We start from the raw sequence: 24,656 nt of genomic DNA, 5'->3' as shown, positions 1-24,656 counted from the left end.
AGATTTGAATATTATATGCAACATGAAACAGATGTTGCGGCGGGTTTTTTCATCATCAACAGGATGGCTAATAAGTTTTTTTCAACGTGTTTTTTGATGTTGCAAACGGTGATTTTCTATGTTGCAAATGTTTATTTTCTATGTTGAAGACGTTATTTTTTGATGTTGTGATGGGCCAATGGAGCGTCCGATGAGAAGTTTTCCCATCGGACATCCGGGCGCTAGCAAAGCCCGTGTTTTTACTGTGTGTTATAAGATGTCACAATACAATGTAGTAGTTAAATTTGTATCTTGAAAACGGTATTTGCACATTGTTATCAAAACATTGCTTACTTGTGATGGGAGAGAGTTTTTGGAATCACGTTCATGTGACGTATTCACGTATTAGTTATTTTCTTTTCACGAGTTCATCTACAAACCAAATAGGTGACTAGCCAATTACATTGCTATAGCAACTAAGACAAAGTAGCCTTTACTCACATTGATGTACTAATATACTAACGGTGCAATGCTGCAGCATAAATAAGTTCGACGATAAGGAGATAGTAAAAAAAATGCAACTTTATACCTAGCTTTCAAATTGTTAGGTGAGGGTGCTAGCTCTTGAAGTCATATGGGCACTTAGGATGGCTAGCTCTTGAATTGAGAATTTCAAAAGACAAGTAACTGCACTAAGTGTTTTATTCATCTTCATCACTTTTGAGATTGATATCGCTTGAAAGCTAGAATCAAATCAAATTCATTTACTCTTCGGACACAAAGTAAAAGATACCAACTAAAACCGTACCATCCACTGCCTTAGAACTTACCCGCTATGATGGATCTTATCTCATGAATAAGAATTGACAAAACCTCCACTAGAGGGAGAAGGGAACGATCCCATCTTACCAACCTTTGGTGGGGGCTACTAGATCGAGCCATGACAAAAAGGCGGGAAGGGATCAAAGAGCCTTATGCCACAGTGGCAATTAATGTCATCTCCACCTCTCTATCATTACCAAGATATCTATCTAATTCTCCACCGCATTGTTATGGAAGTTGCGCACATTATCGTCGTTGCCACCACTTTTTGCCGCATCCACTATGAGAAGACAAAAGCAATTTACATACATCCTCACCATCAACGGAGAAAAAAAAGATAGCACCAAAAACCCCCAACACCTAAACCCTAGTCCTAGGCCTCAGATGTGCCCTAGATGCAATGTCAATCCAAAGATAGTTTGTTGCAAGGCAGCACCCACTCCCTACATCTTATTCTCATTGCATTTTTAACTCTAGGCATATCCTTATAAAGGGCAACGCTATAGTTCAATGCCTTAGGTGTCAAGAATCCGATAGACAAGGCAACTTTATAATCGGAAGTGATTACAACCAAATACGTAGCTTTGAGTTAGGAACAACTATTCTTTTTTCTTTTATACAGCTTGCTTGGGAGATTTGATAAGCTTTGCTTAGTATTTTTGTCCATTAAGCCTTTTTTGTCTACTTTTATTAGCACATAAAGAGAATAGGTAGATAGACAATACAAGGTTAATTATAGTAGATTAACCTTGGAATACTTTCATGTTTTAAATTACGAATTTTTTGTTTTTTAATTATATTGACATAAAAATGCTAGTTGAAACTCCACCTTGGAAGCCGTGATAATATTTATAATAAATCATATTTGCGATTATAAAAATAGTTACTCCCCGTGGGAAATACAGGAGATTATAATAAACCATACTTTATATGCTCATTTTATATTATAAAATATTATTGTTCTTTATTTAGAATTGGTCAATCTCACAATAGTTTGAATAAGATTAACTGACAATCTCGTATATTAGTTTTCATTAGAATAAACTAACAATCTTATTGCAGGGTACAGAGGGTACATGTTTCATCAAACTTTGTTCTCGTGTGGATAGTGTTCACATCTTTCAACTGATTCCTACCTCTACTCTCAAATTTGTAACAGGTTCATGTACGATAAAGTCAGCTGCTGACCATCTAAACTAGACAATATTTTTCAGGTTCACAATTGGTAAAAAGGTTCGCTAGAAAGATATTGTTTTTTAAAAGGGAAAAGTTCATTTTACTCCCATCACCTATTTACTTTGTCCACTTAACCTCCTAAGCAAAATTTAGATTCACTTTACTTCCTCGAACTATTTCATTTGGTCCAATCTACCCCCTAGATTTCTCTTTTTTGTTTCTTCATTCACTTACAAGTTGAGTTTTAATTTCAAATTTTTTCAGTTGACTTATAACATGATGCTCTACGTTAGAAAAATACATTAGCAATTTTTCGTTATTACTTTTTGTACAATTTTGTATATCTAAGATCAATTTCGTATTAAATATTCCTATGAAAATAACTATAAAAAAATTATAGTATAATTTTTTAACATAAGGCATCATGTTTTGTATCTGCTCACAAAATTTGAACTGAAAATTTAAGTCATACTCGGAGAAACAACAAAAAGAGAAATCTAATTAGAGGTAGATGGAACCAAATGAAATAGTTCAGGAAAGCGGAGTGAGCCTAAATTTGTTGAGGGAAATCTAATTAGAGGTAGATGGAACCAAATGAAATAGTTCAGGAAAGCGAAGTGAGCCTAAATTTGTTGAGGGTTAAATGGATAGAGTGGATAGAGCCCACGGACTCGCAGTCTCGCACCGCTCCCGGCAGCCCCTCACCATGCGCTTCGGTGGAACACTAGCTGGCGGTCCACCAAAAGTCCAAAACCATTGCCACGTCAGCGATCCCACCCCAGCTAACGAGTCCTCCGCCAGGATCACATCCAACGCCTGCGCACCACACTCCCACGGATCGACCCGTCCACCTCAGCGATCCGCGGCAACAGCCGCAAAGCCCATCCCACCCTCCAACCCCGATCTGACGTCTCGAACGCACCCATCCAACAAAATCCCGAAATCCTCCCCTCCCGCCCAAACCCCCCACCCAAAATTTCCCCATCTCCCTCGCGCCCCCTCCCAATTCCTCCCCTATAAATCGCACCCCAAATCCACCGGTCCGCCGCACCAGCCACCGCGGCGAATTCGAATCCTCCACCAAATCTCTCCTAGCAGCTGAGTCTTCCTCCTCCCCGGCTTCGGCGATGTCTGGGCGCGGCAAGGGCGGCAAGGGGCTCGGCAAGGGCGGCGCGAAGCGCCACCGGAAGGTGCTCCGCGACAACATCCAGGGCATCACGAAGCCGGCGATCCGGAGGCTGGCGAGGAGGGGCGGCGTGAAGCGCATCTCCGGGCTCATCTACGAGGAGACCCGCGGCGTGCTCAAGATCTTCCTCGAGAACGTCATCCGCGACGCCGTCACCTACACGGAGCACGCCCGCCGCAAGACCGTCACCGCCATGGACGTCGTCTACGCGCTCAAGCGTCAGGGCCGCACCCTCTACGGATTCGGCGGCTGAGCGCGTCCCCTACCTCGTCTGCAGCTGTTGATGGTGGTGCTTTGTTCCTTTGTGTTCCCTGTGCTGTGCTTTTCCTCTGGCGATGTAGAGAGGTCAGATTCATAGATGATTGATCTATGGTGTGCTTTATTCCTAGGTGGTGGATGCTATGTAATGGTCTAATTGAAGTTCAACTCCTTGTTAAATCTCAGCTGGCTTCCCTCGCTGCAAAGAAATGTTAACCCTGATCAGATAGCAATTCTCATGGTTCCTTTTGCACTTGTGATTTTGGATGATAAGCATCAGAACTCTATTTCTGCAAGCCTAGTGGTGCCAGATCCCTAATCTAAATTGTGGATGTTTATCAGTTTAACTGTATATGCAACTTGAGCTGATTTCTTACTCACATTGGTAATTCTCCTGTAACGGGCATACAGCTCCTGTGAAACCTTGGAATGTGATTTGGTTTTAAGTCCTGTTGATGTTCTATTCAGGGCAATATGCTGTTGATTCATATGCCAGCAATCCCATGTCTCTTCATGCATTTGTGATTTCAGTTCTCTTTCATTTTTTTTTTCTTTTTTGGCAAATCAGGTGCTGTTTGTGCTGGCAATTGTAGGATCCAGGATACTACAGTAAAATTTGAATCTGGCCTCAATACTCGAATAGCATATCTGTGGCGATCTTTAGCAATGGACGTGATGTTAATTCACAACTGTGAGATTCTTATTCTCGTTAACTCATGAGTTGTTAGTTTTCTATTTTTTCCCCTTTTATTCTGGTAAGGGTACTGATGAGATTTTAGAAATGGTTCCTGCTACTGTGGCACGGTTCTTGCAGATCTGCTGCGTTCTGTGGCTTTGTGCTGAGTGCTGACTGTATGATCCACGGTATTAGTAAATTGGAACTGACTTGAACAGCATATCTGAAGCTGCTTACTTGAAGATATGATGTTAATTCACAGTTGTGACTTTGTGAGATGTTTGGTGTTATTTTGGATCTGAACATGACTGCTGCTGAGCTATCCTATCTCCTTTTTGAGGGAACCCTATTGATCAACTTTTGAATTTAGATTTTGGGATACGGATATTGCTGATAAGTTTGTAACAGGCCATCTTTCCTAAAAATGAAGTTTGTAACAGGCCATTTATTCTACTATTCAGATAAACCCAGCCCATTTCGTTGGAACATGTACACGGCCCATCCTAAATGCTCTCCCACCTGAGTTTTGCTGCTGCCGCCGGCCACGCAGTCGTCGTCCTGCCTGCCAGGCCAGGCCAGAAGCATGAGAGCAGCCGGCTGACTCAATAGGATTCCACCATTATTTTTTAAGCAGGCATAGTATCATAAAGTTCCTTGAGAAATGAGCATAATGTATAAATAATTCGAGAACCTTATTTTTGTAGGAGGAATGTATGAGATGCCTCAATTGTAAGAGCATAAAGAACCTGTTGAAACTGTCACCTCTGCGTCGAAACGCAATGTTTGGGTTATTGACCTAATGCACTCGTCATCGTGTTCTCATTTTCGTGCCCTGCTTGTCACGTCTGGGCCCGAAACTCACAAACCTGTCGCCCAAAAACACGTTATCATTTTCTGACTAGGATAATCTGGCCCACGGCTCCATAATTTTCTTGTCAGAACTCGAAGCCATGTGACCATGCCCATTGCTTTAAACGGGTGTTTGACAACACCGTGCTAAACTTTAGCATCTGTCATATCAGATGTTTGGATACTAATTAGGAGTATTTGCTTATTCAGGGCTCTTCAATAAGCAAACTACTATCTGGTAGTGGGAAATAGAAAAAAGGAAATCCGTTCTATATACATTCGAACCAAGAGAAATATAGTTAATTACAAAACTAATTACACAGATAGAGTCTAATTCGCGAGACGAATCTATCAAGCCTAATTAGTCCATGATTTGACAATGTGGGTACAGTAACCGTTTGCTAATGATTAATTAATTAGCCTCAATAGATTCGTCTCGCGAATTAGACTCCATCCGTACAATTAGTTTTGTAATTAGCTTATATTTAGTCCTTCTAATTAGCATCCGAATATTCGATGTGATCTTGCTAGAGTTCAGCACTTCCTATCAAACACCCTCTAAGAGTTCTGTTTCCGTCGACACGCAGGCGCGCAGCTGTGGATAAGCGTAATCGATTAGCCGCACTAGCTCCGGTCTTCAACTTTAACTAACTTGTCGTAGACTATAGTTTGTCCCCTTAAGCAGATAAGGTCATGCCGTAGGCCAGCCCAGGAAGGGATATGGTATTCTTCTCTCCCATTACCTGAGCTGAATATTTCTATCCTTTTTATTTGACTCACTGCACTTTGGACAACTTGCCGGGGGTCTTAAAGAAAAAAACCTGCCGGGGGGGCTCGGTGACGGCGAGGCTAATGGATGGCACATTCGTATCCTCGCTGATCTTGGTGCCTTCTCATTGGATTCCTTTAGCGTATGCCGCGATGCTCTTCGGCGGAAACGTTTGGGGTTCTTGCCATATACTACTAGCAAGAGGCTCAATCCAGCTGAAAGATTCTGAACTTGTACGAATGGCATGACTGCCAACTGTTCAAGAAATTTCGGATAAGAGTTTCCTGCTGTGGTCTGAACCTCGTGTTGTGGCAGCATTTGCTATTGGGATTTGGGAACGGTTGAATTCACGGGCAGGGTGTAAATTAAACAATCACCGCCAAGCTCTCAAGATCAGGTAGTACAGGAATAGACAATGCCAGTCCATTCTGCGGAAAAAAAAGGTGTGGCCAAAAGCGAAGATTGGACCATAGGTTAGTGGTCAAGGGGGGCAAGACTAGGCCAGCTGAGTCAGCTCCGCACAAGAGGGCATCTGCTTAGAGGGAGCGTCGAGACCAAACGGAATCTCACCAATTCTTTGGGTTTCCTCCGGGGGCGCTTTAACCCCCCCTTTAGACGAAGACAGTAACGTCTGATGCTCGCTGCAGCTACTTTCTTGTGTTGTTTCTCGCTTTGGGCAAGTTGTTGGTTCCGCTCTTAGGGTCTGTTTGGATACATAATCATAAATTTTAGGACACTTATAAAATTTAGGAGCTAGAAATTGGTAGTTCTAAAATTTATGAGTGGACTGTTTGAATGGAATTATAATCTTTAGAATGTTAGAGGGGAAATAACTTTTGTACCCCTAATTACTCCACCCCTGCTCTGTTTCTAGCGCCGTGGAGAGAGAAGGGGAGGGGCAACAGGGGTAAAGGATGGGTTGGGGACCACTTTTAAGAGAAAAATAACCTATTATGATGGTTTGGTCCTCCTAATGAAAACAACACTCCTAAACATTATGAATGCACTTTTATGACATATGTTTGGATGCATAAGTCCTAAAAATGGACTAGTCCTAAAGATTATGAGTGTGTATCAAACAGGCCCTTAGATGATCGTATGATTCAATATGTATAGCACGGCTAGTGTCATATCCGATCTATAGCACTTTAGTCTTTAGGTAAGGTGCAATATTTCATTTTTTTATTTTTCCTTTTAGCAAAGGAAAAGATATTTTGGTCCACAAGGGATGAGCACCAACACATGTGTTTAGTGTTTTCCCTGGCATGAAAATCAGATAGGTGCCCGCAAAACAATACCGAACACTGCTTTGCAGAGCTGCAGTGCCACACGTATCAGACCACATCTTCTCAGAAATTTCCAGATAACTGTAACTGGTCGTGCTCCCAAAAGTTAGTTTCTGCTCCTTTGCTACTTCAAGTTGCAACTCAGATATTACAAAAAAAAGTTGCAACTCGAAAAAAAAACCGAACACGGCTTTCATTTCAGCCAGGTAATTCTCCCAGCGAATTAAACCCCCATGCCTGATGCCTGTCTGTCGCTGCTGCTGCAGCAGATAAACCGAGCGTGGTGCTATGCAGTCGATAGGCATGCCACGCACACACTGGCCGCGCAGGTCAATTGAAATTCGAAAGCCAAAAATCCCGCAGGAAAGGGAAGGCAAGGGAGGGGGGCAACCCCAAAAACGCGCGTCGCAGGTAAGAATTGAACGCGTGTGGCCCTCCTTCCTCCCCAGCCCCAGCTCAGGGGCAAGCAGCTCGGCCTAATTAGAAATATTAAATATAGGTTAATTACAAAACTAATTGTACAGATAAAGTCGAATTCACGATGAATCTATTAAGTCTAATTAGTCTATAATTTGACAATGTGGTGTTACAGTAACCATTGGCTAATGATGAATTAATTAGTCTTAATAGATTCGTCTTGCGAACTAGCCCAGGGTTGTATAATTAGTTTTATAATTAGCTTATATTTAATCCTCACAATTAGCATCCGAACATCCGATGTGATACGACTACAATTAGGGTGTGTTTGCTTCCTCTCACTTATTTTTAGCACCCGTCACATCTAATATTTAGATACTAATTAGGAGTATTAAATGTAGACTATTTACAAAATCCATTACATAAGTGGAGGCTAAACGATGAGACGAATCTATTAAGCCTAATTAGTCCATGATCTGACAATGTGTTGCTACAGTAAACATTTGCTAATGATGGATTAATTAGGTTTAATAGATTCGTCTCGCCGTTTAGCCTCCACTTATGTAATGGATTTTGTAAATAATCTACGTTTAATACTCCTAGTCAGTGTCTAAGCATTCGATGTGACATGTGCTAAAAATAAACAAAGAAACAAATGCCCCCTTAGTATCCGAATTGATGTGACCCGGCTAAAATTCAACGCATGGATCAAAAACCCCCTCGGTCCGTCCAAGCGCACGCGGGTTCCCAAGCATCGCGCGAGCTGAAACCATGTGGCGGCCTTATCCTCTCCACAAGATCCTCGCCGAGGAAAAAAAAACGAGAAAAAACTGCGAGCAAAAAGAAGTAGCTGTGCGGGCCCGCCTTGCCGGGCCGGGGCGGGGCGGTCCACAGCGGCACGGCACGGCACGGGGATGCTTGTCGATGATAACGCCGAATCCATCGCATCCCGTCGCATTACTTGCGCAAAAATAAACCGGCGGCCTCTTTTATCCCCACCTCTCGCGCGCGTCCGCTGACTCCGCTCGGCCGGGCGCCTCCCGTCGCGTTCTTATCCTCCCCCCGCCCCGGGGGCCAGCCACACCAAGTCCATCCCCACCCATTTATACCTACCTGCCCGTCCCTGCCTCCGCCACCCACGCCGTGTCACAGCGCTGCTTTTGCTCCATCTCTTTCTCTCTGCCTCTGCCTGCTCTGATCGTTGAGTGCTCGTCGTCTGGTCTGATCTCGGGGTCTCGGAGGATCTTGGATCATGGAGGCCGCGTACTACTTGTTCCGCAGCGGGAGGCCGGAGGCGGCCACCGCGTGCGAGGAGCAGGAGGAGGACATCGGCTCGCCGTCGGAGTCCTCCGAGTCGTCGTCGCCGTCCACGTCCGGGGAGTCTTCCGAGCTCGACGACGACGCGAGCTCCTCCTCCTCCACCGGCTCCGACCGCTTCGAGATGTCCGGCCTCATGACGGAGCTCCCCTTCAAGAGGGGCCTGTCCAGGTTCTTCGACGGCAAGTCCCAGTCCTTCGCCTCGCTCGCCGCCGTGGGGTCGCTGGAGGACCTCGCCAAGCCGCCGCGGAAGCGCCTCAAGCCGTCACGGAGCTGCGGCGGGGGACTCGACGCGCACCGCGGCCGCATCCTCTCGCCGCGAAGGCATTGCACCAAGGCCGTCGCCAGGAAGGCGGCCGTGAGGACCGGCGCGCTCGCCGTGCTCGCGGCTGCCGCGCCGAGAAGGCCGCCGCTGGTGGCGGCGCCCAGGCCCGACGGCGTGGCCGGCAACGTTCTGGTCGTTAGTTGAGGGGTTCGTCGGATTGGCTTGGCTTCGCTTCAAAATGGTGGGGCGGAGGCACACAGCTACAGGCCTACAGGCTACAGCTACGCGGCGCCGCATCCACCTGCCTGACAGCCTGAACTACAGCCAAGACAATGGCGTGTTCGTTGTTTGTTGTTTCCTAATGCGTTCGTGAGCTTTTGCAATGCAAATCCACGGTTGAATTAGAATGGCTACTCCAACTGGCAAGAAACATTTCAGCATCCAGTGCATTTTCATCGTACTCAAATAGTAGCCAAATCATTGACTCGCATTTTTCCAGGAACATTGGAGTGTAATAACGAATAAAGAATACTTGGTTTATCATACAGAAAACCATGAACAAGGTCAAACTCCACCTACAATAATTTTAGTTCAGACCACTGAACGCCACCATTGGCCATTGGACCTGATTTCAAGACCCAGATATTGCGATTGCATTACTGGGGGAAGAAAAATGACCCTGAACGGCTCAACTTATCCAGCATGAAATCCAGAAACCTGACAATACAAATCCCACCAAATAAAGACGTTTAGAATTTGGCTATCGTTTGATAATACGAATATAGAATTGGGCTATCGTTCGAAAGTGGAGCTAGCTAGAAGTAAACCTTTTTTTTTTCTTCCAAACCACAGTTACAGTTTCAGCGTCGCAAATCTATAAGCCATCAAAAAAGTTAGACAAGTCTATTACAATTTCCCTCTCCCATGATATAATATCTCAACTTTAGTTTGCAAGGATACAATTCATGGTACAAGCACGGATTCCCAACTACAGGAGGCGCTTTCCAATGTCCAGGAGTACAGTGAACCTGCTGAAGAGAGTTCTGCACAGCTGCTCACCAGAATACACTTAGTCATGGTCCATATCCCCTACGGAAAATTGTGAATGGAAAAATCCATCTTCATTGGTTCTAGAGGAAAACAATGGTTCTTGAACAAAGTTCAAAAATCCAAACATTTCCTTGAAATATGCTCTGATGTGCAGTTAAGGATCTAAGAGACAACGAACCATAGTTCAGACAGCACGGTACTCAATAAACAAACTCAACTTCTGAACCAACACTGCTTGGGAACCATATACAGGCTTTCTCCCTTCACTGATCCAATTCTTCTCCAAACTTGCTGGTTTTGCATTTGCTCGCAGGTCATCGATGAATGCAGAAACTATTTGATAAACTGAAGTCCTAAGAACATCCGCCATGGCACAAGCTTTCTTGTGCAAACCAACTTGCTTGCTTGCAATTGCAGTTCCAGTGCCAGTTCGTACTGTGGAGAACTGAGCCCACCTAATGCTTTCAGGACCCAAGTGCACAGGCAGTGGGTTCGTTTTCTTTCCTAAACATGCCTCAATTGCCACTAGAGCAGATAGCAATGTAGTCATCACGGCAGCATTGCAGCCAGTGAGCTGAGCAACTCCATAACGATCCTCCTGGCGTGAGCGCGCGGTTAATCCTGCCAATGTCCGAGCACACCACGTGCATATCTGCATTCAACAAGTCACAAAATATATTTTCATTAGGCATAAGTTTATGAAAGCAGCATTGGGCATGTGACATGAAATGACCAACAATCAAACACACTTTTTTTGAGAGTTCAACTATCAAACAAGTATAAACATTCGCCTCAAGCAAAAAAGACATGGTCAACACTACAATACTTTTCTTCGAACTTGCAAGCTTGCACAAGCGTAAACTGAAAAGGAAGACCAGGTACACTGCCAAGTACAGAGTGGTGGAAGGCTGGTTGTGCTTGCGCACACCTACAGGTCTGTCCTAGCATACAGTATCAAAAAAGACATGAATGCCCATCTGAAATGTTGTATTCACCACAATATAAAAACTGCATTTTCAACAATATTACTACATGAATAATTTTATGACGTGAAACAAAGGGTTCAAACTAAATGCGTTGACCTGAAATACCAAAAAAAAAGGCTGCTATTAAATGGATCATGTTTTGCAAGAATCTGTTGTGAATCCTACATGTGTGTTAGCAGTCCCATTCTGGTAACACTACTGGCAGTATGTATTTTAACCTCTATTAACGAAAATAAAGAAATGTTAATCATTACCCACTTGCATTCAAGCAGACAATTTCTCGCCAGAATGCAACTAAAGATTCAGAGCCAATTAGCCAAAATACGCTCCAAAAGTTATTGTTCTTAATACAACAAATAATGGCCAAGATTACCAAAATTGGATTTCCTATGCTTCATAATTTCATCAGGTAGGGCACCAGAAGTAAAACATAAACTACATAGTACCATGCAAAACACGTGTCAACACTAACTATTCAATAGCTAACAGCATACAACACTGAAACACATGAACTACTCCACATGGCATCCGTGTAAACCGTACCAAATCTTTATGCAGACCTTAAGTTCAAATCAGTCAGCCTAATAAATCAATATCAAACTAAGTTTATACTTAGATGCAATGTTTATAAAGAAGATCCTTTAAGCGGTAACAAAAAATTCACGAATGAACAAATAAGAAGAACCAAAGATACAAACAATCTAACAGCAGGTTCTATCAATTTGCTCAATGTGCTCCACATGGGAAAAGAATGCAATATGTACACCAATACACAAACAAGAATAACAACAGGAAATTCACAGCTGAAAATACAACATCAGAAGTAATATAGAGTTTGATATTTATACAAATACGTGTTTACCTGAGAATCATCAAATGCATTGATGAGTACGTACTGTTGCGATATCAATTCTGGATCGTATTCAAGGGCTTGAGCGACTTTTGAAGAAAACCCCTCAAGTGGCTTCAAACAAGCTGTCACAATTCTTTTATATGTTTCACCAGATTCTTCAAAGAAGGCAGCTCGGCGCCAAGGTTCCAAGTTACACTCAGATACCACACACAAATCTTGGTAAGCAAGATATTGTATTAATGATCGTGGATCGCTTTGTTCCAATGTTTCCAGGATAAATTCAGTGGGATTAGTCTCAGCAGCGGCAGTGCTCTGAGGTGGAGCAAAACTGCACCTCCTTGTATGTACGACCTGCAATTTTTTGAAAGGGAAATCGAATTACAGATAAAAAGGATTCCAAGTTAGACAAACTCCAAAGACTAAAGACTCGGATAAAAAACACTAACCTGGACAAAATGATGGCTTATTTCCAAACAGAAGGAAACACCAGCAGTCACTATAAAAATGCTGATCTGAGTGAGTATTTGGCTTCCAATAGAGCCTCCGTTTCTGAATTGCCAAGGAAGGAGTAAAATCAGGGCAAATGAAAGGCAGAAGGCCTGAAGCGACACTTTTAGGGACTTTTTCCCAGATGGCAGAAGTCCCATCTTCAATCCGTAGAATAAAGGCCGCTGCACAAAAAAGAAAAGCGACAGTTAAGAGTACTGGCCCATTGCTTAAGTGATCGGTAGGAGGAACTAAACGACACTCCCTTTTTTTCTTTTTATATGGTGTATTAGGAGTTTGGGAAGGCACTTGAATATACCTAGACCATTAATTCCGCTTACGATCTACTATCAATTGCTACGAAATCATTACTGTGACAAGAATCTATTGACACAACTTTTGTACAGCAAATATGCAAATAATTTGACTAATCGCTAGTAAGAACTTATGAAGTTTGATATTTTCAAATCCTAGTACACCCTACAAAAGGAGATGGGGGGGAGTACTGCACAATCCAAAAATAAATGATGATTTAGCAAGTTGGTTTTGATTTGCAATTAGATGACCCTTTCAGGTTTTCATGGGAACAATTTAAATATGTGCCGCTATAAATAGTGGTATTTGATAGATGACCATTTCTACAGGGCTAAACAAGTCAAAACCTCAAATATTATTCCTTGGTCTTTTCTTCTCAAGAAGATACAATGACTTAGTAATTCTGAAGTATGAGTATTAGCATGTGAATAAGCAAGCAAGTCTAAAATCATATGCGCTTAAAATTAACCACTGATCTTTCAAAGAATTATTGATTCTGTAACTAATGAGAAGCCACCACTAGCCGCCATGCATCAACTTATCGCATCGGAGTGAATCTAATTGGATAACACACCCAACCAACATAAATAGAAGGAATGATCCACAGTATCAATGCAAATTAAACCATAAAACCTCATGGATGGCATGCAGGCAGCAAGCCTATGCTAGTACAAGTCGAATAAATCATCTCAAAACAGAATAATATGTCCCTCTCTCTCTTGTCCATTTCTTCACCTCAGATTACAACAATGCTGGCAGCCATCCCCTCATCTGATCAGTTCACACAGAATCAAACATAAACTATACTGAAGCTGTAGAAGTCAGCAGGAATCACGCAGCACACTAGAGTAAATCAGAAATAGAGTGAATGCTTGCGTTGCGTTAATAACAGAAGTCACTACTGTCACCCTAAGCAGGTAATCCAATTGCATACCAATGTGATACCTAAGCCTCAAAGTTCAACTTCTATTGTTCCAAAAGTCTCGTGAAAACTTACAGATCACCTTATGTTTGAGAAGAATCGAAATAATTTGATGTATGAGAAACCCTAACTTCCCCCAATCCACTCACCTGCACGACGGGGAACTGGAGCAACCACCTCCGACGGCCAAAGTAGTGCGCGGCGAAGACGGCACCCAGCACGGCCCCGCGGAATCCGAGCCCAGCGACCGCCGCCCACCCGGCGTCCTCGGGGAGGATCGCCGCGGCGGCGCCGACGAAGAGCGCGCCGGCCGCGGCGAGGAGGGCGGTCGCTAGCGTGCGGCGCTGCAGCGGGGGAGGGCGCGGGTGCGGGGACGCGGTGAGGAGGAGCGCCAGCGCGAGGAGCCCCGCGGCGGCGCAGGCCAGGAGCGGGTGGAGCGCGAGGAGGAGGCCGGCGGGGACGCCGAGGAGCGGGTGGCGGCGGCCGCGCGGTGACGCCGCGAGGTGGAGCGCCGAGGCGGCGGCCGATAGGACGGCCTGGAAGGCGAAGACGGCGAGCCACCGCTGGCCCACGGCGTCGCGGGGCGCGCCGCGCGGCGGGGCCCGGTCCATGGCGGCGCCGGAGGGAGGCGGCGGCGGTGGGCGAGGGTTTTGGGAGGTTTTGAATCTCTCGAGTTTTTTTCCCCCTCTCGCGCTGCGGTCTTGTCTGCTTTGAGCGTGTTTGTGCTTCGCTCAAGTGGTTGACACGCGGAGTGGCGACTGCTACCATGTGAGCGTTTCCTTCGTAGCTTAATCGTTAAGCTAGGTGATGTCTTCTTTTTTCAAAGAAAAAACAAATTGAGCAGTCGGAGCCGAAAGTCCGGAGCACAAGAGTTCCGCAAATGTGCTGTGGATGTTGATTCATAGTAAGCTTTTATAAAAGGAGAATATAGAAGCAAAATTCCTTGTGCACAAAGTATAGTGCTGAAAAGATACAAGAATCAATAGTACGGTTACGGTCCAGTGGACCATCCTGGAAGTAAACCGGAGAAACGTGCCAGCCAGCGGCGCATCTTGTAAGGTTAATTCAGTAATCTACCTTTTTTTTAAAAAAAAAGAAGGAATAGTCTCCGAATTCAGCAATCTACCTAGGGACCGTTTGTCAAATGCGGTCAATTTCCCGCGCAAGCCAGTGGCAGCGGTTTCCGTGACCGCTCGAATTGTTTCCGATTGATCAAACGCTCCTCGCTTTCCTCCCGCGGGCGATGAATTGATGGCCATCCATCCGCACTCAAATGCGCAGCCCAACAACCACCGAGAAGTGGAACCTGGAACGGCGGGTTGCATTGATCAATCGCTTGGCCCCTGGCATTCCGATCCAACTCAAAATTTACTCGGCACTTCCACTGCGAGAGGAACCCACTGGTGCTCGCCCCTTTAAATTACCGACGCGACGCCTAGCGTTCGTGCAAGGCGCGGCGATGATCGACTACTACGACAGTGACGACGACGTCGTGGCGGCGATGATCGACTACTACGACAGTGACGACGACGTCGTGCTGATGCGGCAGGAATCGCCTGATGGCCACGGCTTTCGTGCGAGGTCGACGTCGACGAGGGGGAAGGAGGCGACCAGCAGGTACGGGAGCTGGGAGCAGAGCGAGCTGGAGATGCACATGTTCTCGTGGTCGATTCAGGATGTTCTCAACAAGAATCTCCTAAAGAAAAAGGCGAGCATCTGCTTTTTAGCTTTTCCTTCTATATCTTCTTTGCATGTTCTCCACGCACAAGGACAACAGGTGCATATGCAATTTTCTGTTCTGATTTAGGAGTATCCGGTCAGGGATAAACCTACATTGTTTATTCTGATTTGTTTTGTTGAGGAATAAACCTGAATCTGTCAGTGGACGAAGTATATAGTGACTAGCAATAACAAGATGAAATGAGCCAATGACAAATGCAGGTTAAGAAAATACCCAGGACTTTCACCTCACTGAAGGATTACATGCAATCCTTCACGGTGCCACTGATCGAGGAGACCCGTGCCGACCTCTGCTCCGCGCTGGAAGGCATCAAGCACGCGCCGGCGGCCGAGGTGATCAGGATGGAGCAGCTCGCCACTGACCAGGCCATCTTCAGCATCATGGTGAAGAAGGCCGACCCCAACTCGACCCAGCGTGATCAGGTCTACGCCCCCAGAGACGCGGACATACTGGTGCTGACGGATCAGAAGCCCAAGCACAGCTCCGACCTGGTTCGGACGGGGAAATCCTACCTGATCGGCTCGGTGCTGAAAGCCGAGGGCGGTGACGGCACGGTCGTGCGGCTGTCGCGCAGCCCTGCCGAGGGGCGGCCTCTCTTTGCTGTGTTTCTGATCAACATGACCACGTACAATCGCATACAGAATGCTGTGGATGTGCACGCTGCAGCGTGCAAGAACACAGGAATCATTGAGAAGATGCTTAATCCAAAGGTATATAGCAATCCACTTATCTAGCGGCAGAATATTTTGTATTTCTTTAACTTTACATTACGTATAATTTCCTTTTATTTTCTGATGTCAGTTTGGCCAAGAGTACAATGCGTCGTGTTTTCTGGATGGCGAGCTTGGTGGCCTCGAAAGTTTCGAACTCAATCCATCGCAACTGAAGGCGGTGCAAGACTGCGTTTCAGCAGTGCAGCGACCGACCTGCTCGGTGCGCCTGATCTGGGGGCCTCCTGGGACGGGCAAGACAAAGACCATTAGCGCTCTCCTGTGGTCCATGCTTCTCAAGAACCACAGGACAGTGACCTGCGCTCCGACGAACACCGCGGTGGTGGAGGTCGCATCTCGGGTCCTTGGTCTCATGGAGGAGTCCTCCGGTGGCGGCGGTGGAAAGAAGTGCTTTCTGAGTGATGTCGTGCTGTTCGGCAACGAGGACAGGATGGGCGTGCACGGGAACCTAGCAAAGATTTTCTTGGAGTCCCGTGTTGGACGTCTGCAACAGTGCTTGATGCCAGGCACAGGGTGGACACAGTCGCTGAGTTCCATGCTTGGACTTCTTGAGCATCCTTTGGTTCAGTATGACAGGTACATTGAGGGCATAGAAAAAGAGATAAGTGATTTGGTTTCAGAAGAGAATGAGATAAGGGACGAACTTGCCCTTTCTCTAAGAAAGAGAGAGCAACTTTCTAACAAAAAGATTGCCGAGAAAGTTCAGGGGATGCAGAAAAAATTACTGGTTATAGAGAAAAAAGTTCGGGAAATAAAGAAAGACAAAATGTCATTCCAGGCCTACTTCCAAAGCAACTACACACCGCTTGTGAATGAGTTATGCGGTTGTGTCGAAACTTTTGGTAATGATCTTCCTAGATCTGCAACATCTGAAGAAAATTTTCGCCTCATGGCAGAGGTGCCGCCGTTGCTTGAAGGGTTTGGCGAACTTGTGCAGTCTGAACCAGATGAACAGCTACAAGCACTGTTCAAAAATGAAGAAGATGAAAGATCACTCTCTTCATTGTTCCGGAGTCTGGTAACTCAGGTGCAGGCCCATGTTAGTTTCGAGCTGAAGGAAGCAAGATCCTCGTGTGTTCAGAAGCTACGGGACCTGTCTGTTAGCTTTCAGCTTCCGGACATGTTTGACAGCCGAATGATCGAAGAGTTCTTGCTTCGGAGGGCTAAGAGCGTGCTCTGCACAGCTTCTAGTTCATACCGTCTGCACTACCTGCCAAATGCCCAGCCGTTCGAGGTCCTTGTCGTGGACGAGGCAGCGCAGCTGAAGGAGTGCGAGTCACTGATAGCTCTGCAACTCCCTGGGGTCCGTCATGCTGTGCTCATCGGTGATGAGTACCAGCTACCAGCACTAGTCAAAAGCAAGGTGACTCAATTTTTTATGGTATTTTACATGCCAAGATGTTTAATTTTCTTATTTTTTTGTGGTAAACAATTTCGATGTCGACTAAAAAGAAAATTATTGTGGTCTACTATGTAAAATCGTACAGGTTTGTGAGGATGCAGAATTTGGAAGGAGCCTGTTCCAGAGGCTGACATCCTTAAAGCAGCCCAAGCACCTCCTCGACGTGCAGTACAGAATGCACCCATGGATCAGCAAGTTCCCTGTCCAGAGCTTCTACGGCGGCCAGATTACCGACGGCCCGAACGTCCTGAACAGAGACTACGAGAGGCGATACCTGACCGGTCCCATGTACGGCGCATACTCATTCATCAACGTGGACGGCGGCAACGAGAGCACCGGCAAGCATGACCGGAGCCTGATCAACCCAGTCGAGACAGCGGCGGTTGCCCGGATCGTGCAAAGGCTGTTCAAAGGTATCTGCCACGGTCTCGATTGATTTGTTTCCTCATGAGATTACTTCCACGAATCATGCAGTACGTGTAATCGACGTGCGCGCAGAGTCGGTTGACACAGGGAGGGCAGTGCGCGTGGGCGTGGTGTCGCCGTACAAGGGCCAGGTCCGCGCCATCCAGGAGAAGCTCACCGGGGCGTACGCGATGCGCGAAGGGTTCTCGGTGAAGGTGCGGTCCGTGGACGGGTTCCAGGGCGCCGAGGAGGACGTGATCATCTTCTCCGCCGTGCGGAGCAACACCGCCGGCAAGATCGGCTTCCTCGCCGACATCAACCGCACCAACGTCGCCCTGACGCGGGCCAAGTGAGCGCCTAGCCCGAACGTTTGTGTGCGGTTTGTGTCTGTATTTCGTGTTTCATTAACTGCAGCCTGTTCTGTGTCGTCGCAGGCATTGCCTGTGGATCCTGGGCGACGCGAAGACGCTGGCGTGCGGCAAGACGATCTGGCGTGAGATCGTGGCCGACGCCAAGGACAGGGGCTGTTTCTTTGACGCCAAGGACGACAAGGACCTCTCTAATGCCATAATCAAGGCCGCGAACGAAGTGGAGAATCTGCTGAAGTTAGATAGCCTGCGTATTGGCAGCGGGTCGCGGCCAGGGGTACGATCGTAAACTCGCTTCCAAATTTAGAAAAGTTTGGCCGTACTAGCCGTCGCTATGAATTTGACTTGTTTGGGAGGTGATGGATCTTACCCCTTAATAAACGTCGAAAGCAGATACGTTCTTGCTTGTTTTGGTACTACCATAGTTTGTTTATGCAGCATGCGGGTAAAACGTAAACCGTGAAAGGTTACGTCTGGACAATCATGTACCCCCTCGGTATAGTCGTATAGAATATGTGCTCTTAAACCGTTCAAACTTCGACGCCATAGTATAGAAATACCTCCTTTCCCACAAATTGTACCTAGTATATTTTTTGAGTTTTAATGCGTCAACTGTTTCAGTGATTTTTTTTCACAATATGTTCCTGTTTGCTCTTCGCAGAAATCCAGCACGAAGTATTTTTAACGGACAGAGAATCCGAGATGGCCTGCTGCAGTTCCAGCTTCCAGGTTGAGGCTCACTGAAGAAATTCCCATACGCAGGTGGTATGATGTGCAAGAAAGTACTACTGATGATCATGGTTGTTCCATGCCATGCCATTATACCATATGCTACTTAAATTTTACTGCACTCCAAAAACATGTTTGGGCAAGTAATAATTATTGTGCTGCCGTGCCGAGAAAAGCATAAATTTTTATTTCCTGAAGACGCATGCAAAGCTAGCGCTAATTATATAAACTATCACGAGTTCTGCGTGCAACGTTTTTTAATCGAGAATTCGAGATGACCGATCGAACCGGAGTAGTATCAAAACACAGTTTCCAAGGAGTGTTGTCGAGTGCCCCATAAAGTCGATCTAGAGCAGCATCAACACAGGCACAGCGTCCACGACGAGATGGTCGCCGGCGAGGACGGGTGCGCGGACGGCTTCTCCAAGTACGAGGCGCTGGCGTCGTCCCTCCCGACCTCCAGGCAGGGCCTCGGGAGCTTACCGTACCGGAAGCACGACGGCTTCTGGTACCCGGAGCACCTGATGGCGCCGGCGCTGGCCATGCGGGACGCGTTCGCCGCCCGTCCGACTGACGTCATCCTCGCCACCATGCCCAAGTCCGGCACGACGTGGCTCAAGGCGCTCGTCTACAGCGTCGTGCACCGCGGCCGCCACGCGCCGGCCGACGAGCGCCACCCGCTGCTCGCCTCCAGCCCGCACGAGCTGGTCCCGTTCCTGCACTCCCTCTACGAGAGCCGATCGCCCTCAGCACCGCCCGGTCAGCTCCTGGAAGAGATGCCTTCCCCGCGCGTCCTGGCCGTGCACTCGCCGTTCACGGCCCTGCCGGCGTCGGTGCGGGAGTCCGGGTGCCGCGTCGTCTACCTCTGCCGGGACCCCAAGGACGCGTTCGTCTCGCTCCGCCACTACCTCGACGAGATCAAGCCAGAGGGGTCAGCCATGACGCCGTCCGCCGAGGCGTTCGACCTGTTCTGCGACGGCGTGTCGCCGTTCGGGCCGGTGTGGGACCACATGGCCGAGTACTGGAAGGAGAGCGTGGCGCGGCCGGGGGAGGTGATATTCCTCCGGTACGAGCACCTCAAGGAGGACGCCGTGGGGAGCGTGATGAGGCTGGCCAAGTTCCTCGGCTGCCCGTTCACCGGCGAGGAGGTGGCCCGAGGCGTCCCTGAAGCTGCCGTTGCGCTATGCAGCATGGACAGGATGAGGAGCGTCGAGGCCAACCGGAGCGGGGTGCACGGGACGGCCAGTTGGTCGTTCAAGAACTCGGCCTTCTTCCGTAAGGGGGAGGTCGGGGACTGGAAGTCGCACATGACGCCGGAGGTGGCGCAGAGGCTCGACGGCATCGTGGAGGAGAAGCTGCGAGGGTCTGGGCTCTCACTGGCAATTCATCGCGGTAGCGCGTCGCGCCGGTGCGGATCACCAGCTACGTCTTGCAGATCTTCAAATGGAAATGGGTTATGCTGATTAAGTGTTCTGTTTCAGGTTTGGCTCTGGTTTGTCCTAGCCCAAACTATAAGACCGACCCACGCTGTGGTGGCTTTGTTGGTTTGGCGTTCGGGATTGGGCGGAATAAAATTGTCATAGCACGGTAACAAAAAACTGTCATCTTGAACTAGCGAAGTTTTTGGTTATATGTAGAGCCTCTTAATTTGGTTACAACATGTTGTTTCTGAGATGCTATGTTAAAAACTGATTTGATTTGCAACACGAATTAATTTTGGTTGTCTCTGGCAATATTCTCCAACAGAATACCCTTGTTGATTATTAATCAGTAGTGATCTTGGACATATTGTTAATCAGTAGTGATCTGACGCATACTGTTACAGTTATCGGCACGGTCAAAATGGAAGAACTAAAAGAAAATGAAAGCAAGTATATTAAATTTCTGTGCAGAGTTAAAATCACAAGTAATTCATACAGAACAAATAGCTAGCAAATATCTCACAAATTAATTTCAGTATCCAGTCGTTAGCAAGTCAAGAGACTGAAATCAAATGGTTCTGTACTTCTGTCCATATTGATTGTGCACGGATATCACAATCAAATAGTGTAAGTCGTTAGCATAAAGCAAGTACACATAACTAACTCGAGGCAACTGAAACCCTAACTTGCCATCCGCTCTCACAACCATGAAACTGAGTTCCTAGCTTGCTATCCTCACTAACAACCACCATCTTCAAAAAAAGCACTTCTCGTTTCCTTTTTCTCAACTTCGCCACCAGCCATTCAGTACAGCGCTTGCCTTGGGCTGGGGCCTTCCCAGCTACACTTTGCTTGCTTGTTTGAAGTTTTCATCTAAGTGTAAGGCAGCTCCATTTGCAATTTTGCACATTGATCGCATCAGAGCACGGACACATACATTGATGGGTAAAATCTTTATCAACTTCATCGTGGCACTGAAGTTATCCACACCAGCAGGGGTGAGGAATCCGCGCATATGAGGACTATATTGGAGGCTTAAATCAGTGTGATTAGCACTCAAATTGAAGTGCCCAACATCAAGATCGATTCAATTTAGGGGGTGTTTGGATACCCCGTGCTAAAGTTTTGCACATGTCACATCGGATATTTGGATGCTAATTAGGAGTATTAAATATAGGCTAATTACAAAACTAATTGCACAGATGGAGTCTAATTCACGAGACGAATCTATTAAGCCTAATTAGTCCATGATTTGACAATGTAGTGCTACAGTAACCATTTGCTAATGTTGGATTAATTAGGCTTAATAGATTCGTCTTGCGAATTAGCACAACGTTTTGCAATTAGTTTTATAATTAGCTCATGTTTAGGCCTCCTAATTAACATCCGAACATCCGATGTGATACTGCTAAAGTTTAGCACCTGTTATCCAAACACCCCCAGCAGGTCATGTAAATGGACATCTGTGAGGAACTCACGATCACAGATCGCGAATTGGGGGGGGAAAACGGATGAGAAGGAAGCAATTCAACTGGAAATTAATAAGCACACAAACCGGATCGGATAGAAACTAGCCACTGTAGATTACTGAATCGAAGTTAAGTTCAGACATTCCCCCATACAGATGCCGCCAACACGACAACATCTGCGGCTAAAGCTAATTTCAATACAGCGTATACCGGTTCATGTACTCCATGCTCATTACATACCCGGAGCAACGCTTCAATACAATGGCGTGGTCATTAACTTAATCAGAGTTAAGCAAAATACTGTTTAATGTCTGAAAACAGAGTTGCCTTAGGAGGTATCGCCTAGCCAGTTGATGACAGCCGTTGGATGCCCCACGGACGGTATCCGCCGTACTCGTCAAACCGGTGATCTTGTTGCAGACTTGCTCTGCTTTCTGCTTCTATGAAACTGACGAAACTGAAGACAGCCATTCAGACTCTGACGAAAGTGAATCAACATTGTTTCTTGACAACATCTTTACTCGGATCCTAAAAATCAGCAACCGTTTCAAGTTTCCCTCAATTCGTGTATCACCAGAGCATGTGCTCCAATCATAGTTACCCTTCACGAAAAAAAAAAGACAAAAAATGCTTTCTTATTTTGGGATCGTCCGCTCAAGAGTCAGGTCACACCTCCGCCGGCTCCGGCTCTACCTTCTCCGCACCCGCCTCCGCGTCAACTGCTTCCGCACTGGCCTCCGAGACCATCATCACCGGATCCGCCAATAGCGCGTCGCCGCCGACCTCGCGGCAGCGCTCGATCATGGACTCGCCCTCCGCCTCCCTCCCCAGGACGAGGTACAGGACGCTCTGGCAGAACAGAGGGCGGTAGTCGGCGGGGTCCTCCCGCGCGAGCTCCTCGAAGGCGGCGATCGCCTCGTCCACCTTTCCCTCCACGAACAGCGCCTGCGCCGCGAGGAGGCGCGCATAGCTCTCGCATCCCTCTGCGGCAGACAGGCGGGCGCGCGCAGCCTCCGCTCTGCCGGCGCGCGCGAGCGCGGCGGACTCGACGATGAGCTTCTCGAACGGGTGGGAGGCGTCCTGGATGGGGTCGTCGGGGTGGACCGCGGCCGTTAGGGGAGCGGGCGGGGGCGGAGGCGCGGAGGGGGTGCACGCGAGGGCCGGGGAGGTGGCGGCGAGGAGGACGGCAGCGGAGGCGGCCATGCGGAGGGAGGAGAGGATGGGGTGCGGAGAGGTGGCGGAGCCGGAGCTGGCCGTGGCTTTGACGGCCGCGGGGAGCACGGAGCGGCGTCCGGAGGCGGCGGCGACTACGTAGATGGGGGCGCGGAGGGAGGCGGGAGCGAGGAAGGCCATGGCGGCGGCTAGGGTTTGCGGCGCGGAGATTGCCAAGGCTTTGAAGTTGGAAGGAGCAGAGCGGCGGCGGAGTTGAGGAGGTTTGGTGGGACGAGATTTTTGGAGTTGAGGAGGTTTGGTGGGAGATTGCCAAGGCTTTGAAGTTGGAAGGAGGGCCAGGCCCCGGCGGTCTGTACCATAAGTTTTAGTTCAGATATCTTGCTGTTCTCACTCTGATGGATTGCAGTTATCTCATGCCATCGACAGATTTGGAACTACTACACTGGTGGTTGCAATTGCGCCAAGGCTCGAACAAGCTCCAGATATGGATTCGGTGGTCATGTTAACTTCATGGATGATCTAGAAGGAGCGTAACAGCTAGGTCTTCAACGACCCTTCTTCTACGACCACTCGCCTAGTGGAAGCAATCCTCGAGGAAGGACAAGCATGGATCAAGGCAGGGGCCAAACATCAGGCCGGGTTGGGCTGGCCGGCGGCGCAAAGTGCAAGGAGTAGTCTGCAGTTCACCTAGTTTTGCTCCTCCTCCTGCTTCTTAGGTTGTTTTAGCTCGCCGTATAATCGTTTTTTTTAAACGGAATGGTGTGCGTGCACCCGATAGACCCGCATTGTAATTCACAAATATTTATTTACGCAGCTTCCATGTGTATTCTTGAAAAAAAAATATTTTGCTAAAAAATTATGGCAGTTGGATCGAGCGTAAATAAGTTTGGGTTCATACCCTTTCCTCAAGTCTCAACAGACGCTACTATTGGTCGGAAGCAAACCAATTTCCTTTTCACTACGTGAACCAATACATATGGCTTATCGGTAAATTTCAATCAGATTAACTATACAGGCACTCCACCATCAAACTCTGGAAGTGATAATTCACGCATGTAATGTCCAAGCACGTGGAGTCGGAGGTGGGTGGGGCTTTGACGACCGTTGGGAGCACGAGGCAGCGGCGAGGGTAGGTGCGGTCTTCGACTCGAAGGCCCCTGCGCGGCAGGCTGCGTCGGCGGCGGCGTCGGCGCCCTGCGCGGCAGCCGTGCGCCCGTGCCATTAGTTTCCTTTAAAATATTCAGGTGAAGGCTAAGATAGTGGACACTACCGACTTTTTTATTTTTTTAGCCCTTTTTTGAAAGATTCTCACAAATAAGCCCCTGGCGGAACCAATTCCAAAAATGGACTCTTAGCTTGGCCATCCACGCTGGCGCCAAGCTACAACGTCTCAGCGCCAGCCATCCTGGCGCCAAGGTCTTTGCGCAGCTGCTGACGCAGATGCCGACGTGGCGGGGGCTTGGCGCCAAGCCTTGGCGCCATGGATCTTGGCGCCAAGCTTGGCGTCGTAGATCTTGGCGCCGAGCTATCTACGCCGTACCTCCTCGCGTTTCGAAGTAAAGAAGTATAATTATTCCAAGGAGTAAACAGCTAAGTTGTGGTTCA

The 24,656-nt window shown here is 47.4% G+C and overlaps 6 protein-coding genes across 6 annotated transcripts; 4 read left to right on the top strand and 2 right to left on the bottom strand.

Annotated features, from left to right (window-relative positions):
* Window positions 1–3,016: 3,016 nt before the first annotated feature.
* Window positions 3,017–3,674, top strand: LOC101767091 (histone H4). Its single transcript, XM_004953414.4, has one exon. The coding sequence runs from the start codon at window positions 3,105–3,107 to the stop codon at window positions 3,414–3,416; it is 312 nt and encodes a 103-aa protein (XP_004953471.1). The 5' UTR covers window positions 3,017–3,104; the 3' UTR covers window positions 3,417–3,674.
* Window positions 3,675–8,440: 4,766 nt separating this feature from the next.
* On the top strand, window positions 8,441–9,540 carry LOC101766680. Its single transcript, XM_004953413.4, has one exon. The coding sequence runs from the start codon at window positions 8,671–8,673 to the stop codon at window positions 9,202–9,204; it is 534 nt and encodes a 177-aa protein (XP_004953470.1). The 5' UTR covers window positions 8,441–8,670; the 3' UTR covers window positions 9,205–9,540.
* A 276-nt stretch (window positions 9,541–9,816) lies between these two features.
* LOC101766274 lies at window positions 9,817–14,385 on the bottom strand. Its single transcript, XM_004953412.3, has 4 exons — window positions 13,762–14,385; window positions 12,336–12,560; window positions 11,899–12,240; window positions 9,817–10,702 (listed from the first exon to the last, which is right to left on the bottom strand). The coding sequence occupies exons 1-4, from the start codon at window positions 14,221–14,223 to the stop codon at window positions 10,235–10,237; spliced, it is 1,497 nt and encodes a 498-aa protein (XP_004953469.1). The 5' UTR covers window positions 14,224–14,385; the 3' UTR covers window positions 9,817–10,234.
* A 1,967-nt stretch (window positions 14,386–16,352) lies between these two features.
* Window positions 16,353–18,548, top strand: LOC101766558 (uncharacterized ATP-dependent helicase C29A10.10c). The gene is made up of 4 exons (XM_022828746.1): window positions 16,353–17,447; window positions 17,572–17,899; window positions 17,961–18,240; window positions 18,326–18,548. The coding sequence occupies exons 1-4, from the start codon at window positions 16,353–16,355 to the stop codon at window positions 18,546–18,548; spliced, it is 1,926 nt and encodes a 641-aa protein (XP_022684481.1).
* Window positions 18,549–19,329: 781 nt separating this feature from the next.
* LOC101765859 (cytosolic sulfotransferase 13) lies at window positions 19,330–20,733 on the top strand. Its single transcript, XM_004953411.3, has 2 exons — window positions 19,330–20,396; window positions 20,470–20,733. The coding sequence occupies exons 1-2, from the start codon at window positions 19,375–19,377 to the stop codon at window positions 20,489–20,491; spliced, it is 1,044 nt and encodes a 347-aa protein (XP_004953468.1). The 5' UTR covers window positions 19,330–19,374; the 3' UTR covers window positions 20,492–20,733.
* Window positions 20,734–21,971: 1,238 nt separating this feature from the next.
* On the bottom strand, window positions 21,972–23,407 carry LOC101765449. The gene has a single exon (XM_004953410.3). It carries the CDS (start codon window positions 23,229–23,231, stop codon window positions 22,545–22,547), a length of 687 nt encoding a protein of 228 aa, XP_004953467.1. The 5' UTR covers window positions 23,232–23,407; the 3' UTR covers window positions 21,972–22,544.
* Between the last annotated feature and the right edge of the window lie 1,249 nt (window positions 23,408–24,656).

Source organism: Setaria italica, chromosome I (assembly GCF_000263155.2).
Source record: "Setaria italica strain Yugu1 chromosome I, Setaria_italica_v2.0, whole genome shotgun sequence".
NCBI classification, from domain to species: Eukaryota; Viridiplantae; Streptophyta; class Magnoliopsida; order Poales; family Poaceae; genus Setaria; species Setaria italica.
This window is presented reverse-complemented; position numbering and strand designations above follow the sequence as displayed.